The sequence below is a fragment of the Acomys minous genome (genome assembly GCF_964271855.1).
Source record: "Acomys minous genome assembly, chromosome: 5".
In the NCBI taxonomy this organism is placed as follows: domain Eukaryota; kingdom Metazoa; phylum Chordata; class Mammalia; order Rodentia; family Muridae; genus Acomys; species Acomys minous.
The window spans coordinates 62,441,614-62,451,771 of NC_140494.1; the positions used below are offsets into that span (position 1 = coordinate 62,441,614).

Here is a 10,158-nt window from a genome sequence, read left to right on the forward strand (position 1 = left end):
CTCCACCAGCTTAGCCTTCAGAGCAAATTCCATATCAGCCAGAGTTATAAACACATCAGATAGGTAAGGAGATGAATAAACAAAATATAGGCTTACCATACGTTAGATGAAAAAGATAGCAGTGTAGAAATGATTTTAAGAATGTAAACTGGTCTTTGATATGTACTCTGTTGCGTCATATTTGACCACATCTCCTGGAGGGGGAGACCTGGTGGCACTCAGAGGAAGGATAGCAGGCTACCAAGAAGAGACTTGATACCCTATGAGCATATACAGGAGGAGGAAGTCCCTCTCAGTCACAGTCATAGGGGAGGGGAGTAAGGGGAAAATGGGAGGGAGGGAGGAATGGGAGGCTACAAGGGATGGGATAACCATTGAGATGTAACAAGAATAAATTAATAATAAAAAAAAAGAATGTAAACTGGGCAGTGGTGGCACATGCCTTTAATCCCAGGATTGGGAGGCAGAGGGAGGAAGATCTCTGAGTTTGAGGCCAGCCTGGTCTACAAAGTGAGTCTAATGCAGCCAAGGCTACACAGAGAAACTCTATCTCAAACAAAACAAAACAAAACAAAACAAAAAACAAAAAACCCAAAAAAGTAGATTCTATCAAGAAATATAATAATACTCCAAGAATATTTGAACAAAAGTATGCAGATATCAGCAAGACTGCACAGTAGTTAAGTAAAGTGACCAGTTTTTAAGAAATGGAAATCAAAAGTTCGTTGTTGCTGTGATGAAGCAATACAGGGATAAAACTGGACACAGATAAGGTCAGGGACAACTTTCATCTGATGGAGCTGAGGCTCCACGGCCTTGTGATGCCAGTGATTAAACTGAGTGTCCTGGCTAGTTTTATGTCAACTTAACACAAGGCAGAGGCATCTGGATGCAAGCAGAGTTGATGGCTGAACTCTATCAAGACAGGGTAGTCAAGTCCTCAACAGTTCCTGCCTCACAAATATGTCTGTTAGATACATTGGGCCAGAAGGCTGAAGAAGATGCTCCAGCATAATAGTGTTTGGTGACTATTCAGGCAACAAACTGTCTCTGTCATCATCACATTTGGAAAGCTACTAGCCTGCCCTCGCACATACTCAGGTAATCAAGTTTATTCCTTCCCAAGTCTCTGATGGAGTTGAAGACCAGGTAGCTTAGTTTTACAATGAAGCTTATTGTTTAGAGATTAAGATGTATTTAGGTCTAGACAGATGTTTTAAGTTGTGATGGAGATTGATTTGCACTCAGAACTTTAGACGCACCAAGATAGGAAAGATGTTTTCTTCAAGTCTGTCAAATACAAATAGCCAAAACACTAAGAATGTAGTGTTTATTTAATTCCTGATTGTTTCATGGTTATTCTTGCTATAGGTAGTTTATTGTATATATGTGTAATAATATAAATGTACATGTAAAAAATAAAATAAAAAAGAAACCAGAATCACAAGAGAGAAAGAAAGAAAGAAAGAAAGAAAGAAAGAAAGATCCAGCTGTAAAGCATTTTCTTATTTAGTGATTGATGCGAGGGCCTGGCCCAATGTGGGTGGAGTCATGCCTGGACTGGTGGTCCTGGATTCTATAAGAAAGCAGGATGAGCAAGCCACGGGGAGCAAGCCAGTAAACAGCACCCTTACATGGACTCTATATCAGCTCTTGCCTCCAGGTTCCTGCCCTGCTTGAGTTCCTGTCCTGACTTCCTTCAGTGATGACAGTACTGTGGAAGGGTGAGCAAAGGAAGCCATTTCCTCTCTAAGTTGATTTGGTCATGGCATCTCCTCACAGCAGCAGTAGTAACCCTGACTAAGACACTGAAGAAGTCCTGGAAAACTGGGAATTCTGGGCACCCTAGAAAACAGCTGAGGGAAGAATGAGTGAATTAGAAGATGAAGCTGGGAAGTCAACTTAGGATCCATCCAGAGAGATGAAGGAGAACAAAATTTGAAGGAGCCATTGAGGCTAAGTTGGGACATAGTGTTTCTGTAGAATGAACTCTGGGCAAGAAGATTAAAATAATTTGGAAATTTAAAATAATGGTAGGAAATGAAACTCTGATAGATGAATGAATTGTAACTGGACTCTACAGCAGTTCAAAGGGGAGCTACTGCCTCAAAGTGATGAATATGTATTAAGACAGTGCACAGTAAAATGAGAAAAACCAAACCCTTAGATGCTATTAAAAGTCCCTAAACAGTATTATATTAATATTATATAAGTTATATAGCTATTAGATGATGTTTCATAAGTACCCATAGCTGAAACAAAAGTATAAAAATATGACTATGAAGGCTAGAGGCTACTTTCAAAACAGGCATTTCTCTGAAGAGGGAAGGAGAGACACACAACCAAAAAGGAGCAAAATGCAGATTTAAGTATTTCTTTTCATTTACTAAGCAAGTGTTGGAGTGCTAGTATGTATTAAGTATAGGAGATGGGAATGAGAAAATCGTATTATTAAATTAAGTATATATTTAATTTTATTTATTTATTTTTGAGATAACGTCTCATTACAAGGCTCCAGGAGGCCTTGGACTCACGTTAATCCCCCTTCTACCTTCTCATTACTAGGATTACAGACATGGACTACTTTATTTCGTGGTGTTATATTTAACAGAAGGACACAGAGGAGACAAAGGCCAGGTAGAATTCACATCTAAGAACTAGGGAAGTGATATTGAAGTTACCAAACCAAGAACTAGAGGACCACACCTACTCACTTCAGAACAAATTTAGTGTCTCAACCTATGCTCTGAGAAGTAGCCCTTGTTTCATCCCCCCCCACCCCCTCCCCACACACACACACTGGCAAAATACGTGAGCGAAAGACACCACTCAAAAATGGAAATGCTCATCTTTGGCTTCAAACTTGCTTCACGCTACACAGGAATTTCTACTTTTTCACATACTTGGCTTCCTGTAAAATGTAGGGAGTTTGGAGTTCAGTCCTTACAGGAGCCTTCTAGCTCTGATTTGGAACACCATCTTCCAACTGGGCCTCCATTGTAGTCCCTCACGTCACCTGCTGCACTGTCCTAGGAGGCATTGTACCTCAGAACCTGTATACTTATCCTGTAAGGAAAAACTGATGATATTTAAACATTAAATCTATCAAGAAAATTGTCCATTTTGTTTAGGTTTTCAAATTTTGTGGCATATGGACTTTTGAAGTACGACATAATGATTATTTGGATTCCCTCATTGTCTGTTGTTACGTCTCTCTTATCATTTCTCATTTTGTTGATTTTGGGTACTCTCCCTTTGCCTTTTAGTTAGTTTGGCCAAGGGTTTGTCTATCTTGTGGATTTTCTCAAAGAACCAGGTCTTGGTTTTGTTGATTCTTTGAGTTGTTCTCTTTGTTTTTAATTGATTGATGTCATCCTTGAGTTTGATGATTTCCAGTCATCTATTCCTTGTTGATGAGTTTGCTTCTTTTTGTTCTAGAACTGTCAGGTGTTTTTTAAGTTTGTAATATGGGATCTCTCCAATTTCTTTTCTTTCTTTCTTTTTCTTTTCTTTCTTTCTTTCTTTCTTTCTTTTTTTTTTTTTTGAGACAAGGTTTCTCTGTGTAGCCTTGGCTGACCTAGACTCGCTTTGTAGACCAGGGTGGTCTAGAACTCACAGTGATCTACCTGCCTCTGCCTCCCAATTAAAGGCTAGGATTAAAGGTGTGTGCCACCACTCCCGGCTTCCAATTTCCTTATATAGGAGCTTAGTGCTATGAACTTTCTTCTTAGCACTGCTTTCATTGTGTCCCATAAGTTTGGGTATGTTGTGGCTTCAGTTTCATTGATTCTAGTAAGTTTTTAATTTCTTTTTTTATTTTGCTCCTTACCCAGATATCATTGTGTAGGGAGTTGTTCAGTTTCTATGAGTTTGTAGGCTTTCTGACCTTTCTGCTGTTATTGAGTTCCAGCATTAATCCATGGTGGTCTGATAAGATGCAAGAGATTGTTTCAATCTTTTTGCATCTGTTGAGGTTTGCTTTGTTTCCAAGGATATGGTCAATTTTGGAGAAGATTCCTTGAGATGCTGAGAAGAAAGTGAATTCTTCCGTGTTTGGATGAAAAGTTCTGTATATATCAGTTAGGGTCATTTGCTTCATGATGTCTATTAGTTTCCTTGTTTCTCCATTCAGTTTCCACCCTGATGAACTATCTATTGGTGAGAGTGGGATATTGAAGTCTCTCACTATTAATGTGTGAGGTTCAATGTATGATTTAAGCTTTAGTAATGTTTCTTTTATGAATGTGGGTACTCTTGTATATGGGGCACATATGTTCAGAATTGAGATGCCATCTTGGTGTCTTTTTCCTCTGATGACTATGAAGTGTCCTTCTCTATCTCTTTTAATTAGTTTTGGTTGAAAGTCTATTTTACAAGATACTAGATCAATGGTATCTATAAGAAGGATACACTTCAATTTAGAGCTCCACCAAAATTGTGAGTCAGCCCCCAGCACTCACTCTTTTGTTCAGTGGTCTTCAGTGACTCTTGTGGTACACAACAATAAGAGTAATTTCCATGACCTGAATGATTTTGTCCTTCAAAAACACATTTGCAGATAGGCTATCCCTCAAAGCAGTGGTTCTCAACCTGTGGGTCTCAACCCCTTTTAGGGTTGCATATCAGATATCCTGCATATCAAATATTTACATTACAATTCATAACAGTAGCCAAATTATAGTTATGAAATAGTTTTTATGGCTGGGGTTCACCACAGTATGAAGAACTGTATTAAAGGGATGCAGCATCAGGAAGGTTGAGAACTACTGCAGTAAAGCATGGTATTAAGAGGAGGGCCTTTGTGGAGTGTTTACACTCCATGACTCCACTCTCATGCATAGGATTATCATGAAAGAGGTCAAGTGAGCTTGTTTGCCTCTTCTATCACATGAGCGCACAGTAGGAAGTCAACAGTCTGCGAACTTCATGGGTGCTCTCACCAGAACCCAGTTGTTCTAGCACAACCTCCAGAACCATGAGGTGCAGATGTCTGTGGTTTATAACCATGCTGTAAAAGCATTTTATTAGTGTAGTCAAAATAAACTAGGCAGCCCTCAAGGCCCAGCAATCATGGGACTGTGGCCTGCTCCTTAACCACAGCTTGTCAGTCTCCTTTTTCCACCAACCTGGTCTTTGAGCTCAATCCTGCTTTGCATTTTTTTTTTCATCTATTTTTTTTCTTTAACTGGGTATCTTTAGCTTGTTTCCCATGCCAAGGTCTTTTCACTAAGCCACACCTCAGGTATCTGTTTTATGGATTTGGAGCTTTAGAGACTGTTGCAAAGGTTCCAGGGTGCAGTCAGAGTGGAAAACCAGCCCTGTCTGAGACCTCAGCTCCAGCTATCTGTCAAAAGAGGCCATCTCCCAGGGGCTGGAGAGATAGCTCAGTGGTTAGGAGCACTGACTGCTCTTCCAAAGGATCTGGGTTCAATTCCCAGTACCCACAGCTGTCTGTAATGCTAGTTCCAAGGTGTCTGATACCCTCACCTAGACATATATGTAGGCAAAACATTAATACCCATAATAAATAAATAAATAAATAAATAAATAAATAAATAAATAAAGTGAGACAGAAAGAGAGACCGGCTCCCTCTGTTTTCTAATTTAGCTCCTTGATAGTCTCCTTTAGAGAGTAGAGTGTTGTTTGTTGCTGGTTTCTTTCCTTTGTGACTGTTTAATTGCAAAGAGCAATGGCTCTCTAGGCATGGTCAGGGAGTTGCCTCTTCAGAGGCAGCAGACCCCACTCTTGGCCTTCCTGGGGATCCTGAGGTGAACTGAAGTCTGACAGCCGATCAGTGAATGGAGGCTTTGGGAATACAAGACTCAATCTGCATTGTTCACACAGTTTTCACTGGCTAGCAGAGCCCAGACGTGGTGACAGGGCCTACCAAGCCTTTGATGATGGATGGATGAGTGCTAACATACCTCCAACACATGTCTTTAGTTGAAATTCACATGTAGACAGAAGGGCTGAATGCAAAGAGTAAAAGAAATCAAACACCCCATATACAACGTTTACTTCATTTCTCAAAATCTTCAAAATTTATTCATAAAACATCTTTCTGTGTGCTGTGAGCATTAGAAAAGCAGTGTGCATTATTAGAATGTGCTTGTATATTTTCCTGTACATTTTGTACATTTGTCATGCCTAAAAACACTTCTCATGTGAAAAGGTACCATTCTATTATTTCTATTTAGAGCTATAAAATTACCTACGCTGTCTAGGGCCTTCTGTTTGAGATGTTGGATCCTTTGCCTTCCTCCATTTTCTTTAAAATTCTAGAATCACATCCTGAGGGACAGCATCAGAGAACACTTTTAGCCTAGCTCTGTAGCTTCATTGAGCTGCTGGAGAGGGTTTGGGCCAAGAGCTTTTTTGAAGCAATGAGGAGACTGAGCCTGCATCCTAGTGCCCCTTGCTAGGTGGGACATAAGCTCAGCCATCGGAAAACCTGACGTACTCACTCTTACCTAGCACTGAGTGCTTCCCTCATACGATAGCCTGCAGGTTCCTTACCAATAAGTCACTGAGAGAGGACGATGTCACCACTTGGGTCATCATGTGTGGTAACATGGCCGAAGAGCTTGGGGGAGGGGAGGGAAGAGGATAGGAGGTATTTAACTAGTTCATCTCCACTTCTGACGCAAAGCCAGGAACCCACCCTTTCACTACCCCATCCCAGCGACACCTGAAATATTTTCCCTGGAGCTAGCACTCTGAAAGCAGGGAAATTCGTGACGGTCATGACTGAAATAAATGTGGCTACTGATTTCTTGTTCAGATAAGAATGATCACCTTTGTAAAGAATGCTCCTTAGCTCGAGGAGGAGACAGACCTGGGCTCAGAAACTCCCCCCCCCCCAATGGAATTGATTTCTAGAGTATTGCAACATGTAGAAAACCCCAGGCTTTGAAAAGAGGCAGATTTGTCTCCATATCCCAGTTCCAAAACTTAGTAAGCTGTGTGGAGCAAGTCAGTTATTTACTCTCTGAGACTTAGTTCTCTGAGCTATCAAATGCTCAATGGCTGTATTATGGTTAGAGTGAAAAATGCCTCCTATAACTTATAGGCTTGAACACGTGGTTCTCACTGGTGGAGTGGTCCTGGGCAGCTGTGGTACTTTCAGGAGGTAGGGCCTAGCTAGAGGAAGTGGCTTACTGATGTGTTTGTGGGCAGGTCTTACGAGTTATACACCAGTCTCTATTCCAGCCAGGGTGTTGCTTCCTGATCTACCGAGTATGAGCAACAGCCACACACTGCTGTTGCCAGTGACAAGAGCTGGTCTTACCACCAAACCCGCTCTACCATAATGGACTACATCCCTTTAAATGACTGTCCAAAATAAGGCCTTTTCCCCTTAGGCTGTTTCTTAGCACAGTGACGAGGGAAGCAACTAGTGCAGGCAGTCAATGTCTCTAAGAGTTATTACACGGTTTAATAACAGCATCCCTGTCTTACCAGTGTTAACTACCAGTATCTCTCTCTCCTTGGGACCTAGGAAGTGTCTATGTCTTCTTAAGAAACTATGTATCGGGGGTTGGACTGAAGGAGACCAACTTTCGCCAGTGTCTGGTATGTGCCTATGTCATGAGAGCTGCTTTATAATTAATTGCACCTTTCTGTGCTCATCAGTAGGAAAATCCCTGCCAGCGCTGGCATCAGATTGAGAAACAGCCTGGAACTTAAGAGATTTTCAAAAAAGCATAAGAATGGAAAACAAAGTTAACCTATAAGGAGTGGTAAATTCACAGTGTGTGTGTGTGTGTGTGTGTGTGTGTGTGTGTGTGTGTGTGTATGTGTGTGTGTGTGCGCGCGCATGTGTGTGTTGGATTATACTATTGCATCTTCAAGGAGAAAGTTAGAGTCTGCCTGTTATAGTCTGTCAAAGATAATGCTGTGGAGAGATAAAAACGTATAATCTTGATAATCTGCAAAGACGTGTGTGTGTGTGTGTGTGTGTGTGTGTGTGTGTGTATGGATAGGCATGCACGTACAATGTTGCATAGGTGTTATTTGTTCTGCCACTGTCAAGAGGCAAACTTTAACTGTATCCTCAAAAAAAAAAAAAAGATTTGGTATTGGAAGTCTTAAATAAATGTGTTGGTTTTTCTCCCACTTGGTCATTTTTTTCTGATAGTTTTGTCCATGGAAAATCATCAATGAGATGATGATCTTTTCTGTATCACAGTAAGGAAAAGGGAGAAAATGAAACAAAAACAACTGAAATATCTAATTGTGCTATCTTAAAGGAAGAGAGAGGAAAATAGAAATAAGAGAAAAAAAGTAATCTCCATCTCTATGAAAATGATTAAGACAAATTATGGAATAACACATAAAATGACACTATAACTTGCATAGTAGTCAAATTATTTTAAATTAAAACACAGTGAGGAATAGCTTTATACAGAAAATAATATTTATAAAATGTTTTAAAATTGATGAAATTCTAGGAGAATGTATATACATTTATAGATTGTCCCTTAGGACTAGAGGCTTCTTTATTGTTTCATTTATATAGATCTATAAATATTTCCAAGGAATTCTTCAATTAAGAGGTATTACTTTTACAGTGAGCAAATAGCAATTCTGGAGAAATAGCTAGTCAGATAAGTTTCTTTTCCTTCCCCTAACTGTCGCTTTAGACATCTACACCCTGTAGCTCCTTGGAAACCATAGTGTCCTCTTTCAGTTTTGAAGAAGGTATCGGTAGCTAAGTAAAGCTAGTTCCTAAGAATCCTGGGCCCAAAAGGCTCAGTGTGGAGAGACTGAAGGGTTGGTAAGTGACACCGCAGACACAGCTGCTGGGAGGGCTGCGTGCCACCATTTCCTTAGCTGAGCCCTCCCCTCCCCACCGCTGTGACTCTGCAACTCTCACCCTGTCTGCCTTCCTGCTCACCCTCTTCTCGGGTGCAAGGTTATGCTCTCTGACCCCTCTGTACTCTCTGCAGCAAACACTACCGGATGAATCCTGTGCTTTCTTTCCTCCTTACAGCAAATATGGACATTGTAGTATCAGATCCCGTATTCCCAGTGGGCACACCCCCAAAGAAAGTAACTGTCTGTGTCCAGGGAAGGGATAGCACATGCCCAGTCTTTGGGTGGTAGGTGGTATGCAGGCATGGTTATGAGAGTTAGAAAAAAAAAAGTCTTTCTTCCTGAGTCGGGAGCAAAATCCTACCCAGTTTGGGGAGTTGAATTTTTATGGGTAAATAACGGGGAAATTGTGAAGCAGGGTGTTGATGTTATAGCCTGGCTACATTTTAGGTTAAACTAGTTTTTTGGTACAGCTGGGAACCCTCTCACTATTTTAATGTGCTCCAAATAATGACTTTCAATTAACTTTGGGAACGCAGCCTGTCCCTGAGGTCAGAATATTTGATTTTTGTTTTCTTTGCTTAATGAAAAGAGTAAAATGCATTTTCTAACAAAATAATTCCTTCACCAAAATCCCCTATGTTGCCAAATGGCACCCCTAGCCGGTAATGTAACCTAAGGCTGATCACTGGGATCTCTGTCTGACACTAAACCGCTCACCCAGGAACCGAGACTATGGTACTGTTGTCACGTAGCTCTCTTCAGGGTCAAAGGATTCAACTTTTCTTTCTGTGAGATGGATACCTTCCGCCCTTCTGACAGCTAGAATCAGAAAAGGGAACTCCTGAAGCCTTGATCGCAAAGGGCATAACAGACAAAGCAGCTTCCTCCAGACAAGGACAGCAGTAGGCAAGTGGCGACTCCACAGGCAGTGAGAACACGGCTGTAAGCCCCCTCTTCCCCAGTACGGAAGATCAGCATGTTTTCCAGGAGACCAGCGAGAGTCATAAAATCTATGACTTACCATGTTTATTGGAAAGAGGTGACCTCCTGGCACTCTGTGACTCTGCAGATGCTGTGACTCCGGCAGCAGTGAGTGTGCAAGTTAGCTGTGAAGAGCGTACTTCCTTCTCTGAGCAGTGTGGTCTAACCAGCCTTCACTCTTTGATATGGAAGGCTCTATTTGCATTTTATCTCAGCCCAGGAACGGTGTAGGACTGGCCACAACACAAGAGAAGGAGCAGACAAAGCTTCCAGGTCTCAATGATTAACACCTTGTTTAAAAAGTGTCTCGATACTGAACTCTCAGTGTTACTAACCTGATTTTATTTAAAAGTGTCTAT

The 10,158-nt window shown here is 41.1% G+C and overlaps 1 protein-coding gene across 4 annotated transcripts in view; it reads right to left on the reverse strand.

The window, feature by feature from the left end:
• Positions 1 to 9,937, reverse strand: part of FYB1 (FYN binding protein 1) — a 132,010-nt gene extending 122,073 nt beyond the window's left edge. For all 4 annotated transcript variants that reach the window (XM_084782905.1, XM_084782901.1, XM_084782904.1 and 1 more), the window contains exon 1: positions 9,840 to 9,937. In XM_084782905.1, coding sequence (XP_084639031.1) covers positions 9,840 to 9,842 — 3 coding nt within the window. In that variant the 5' untranslated portion in view covers positions 9,843 to 9,937. The remainder of the gene's footprint in view (positions 1 to 9,839) is intronic.
• Positions 9,938 to 10,158: the final 221 nt, after the last annotated feature.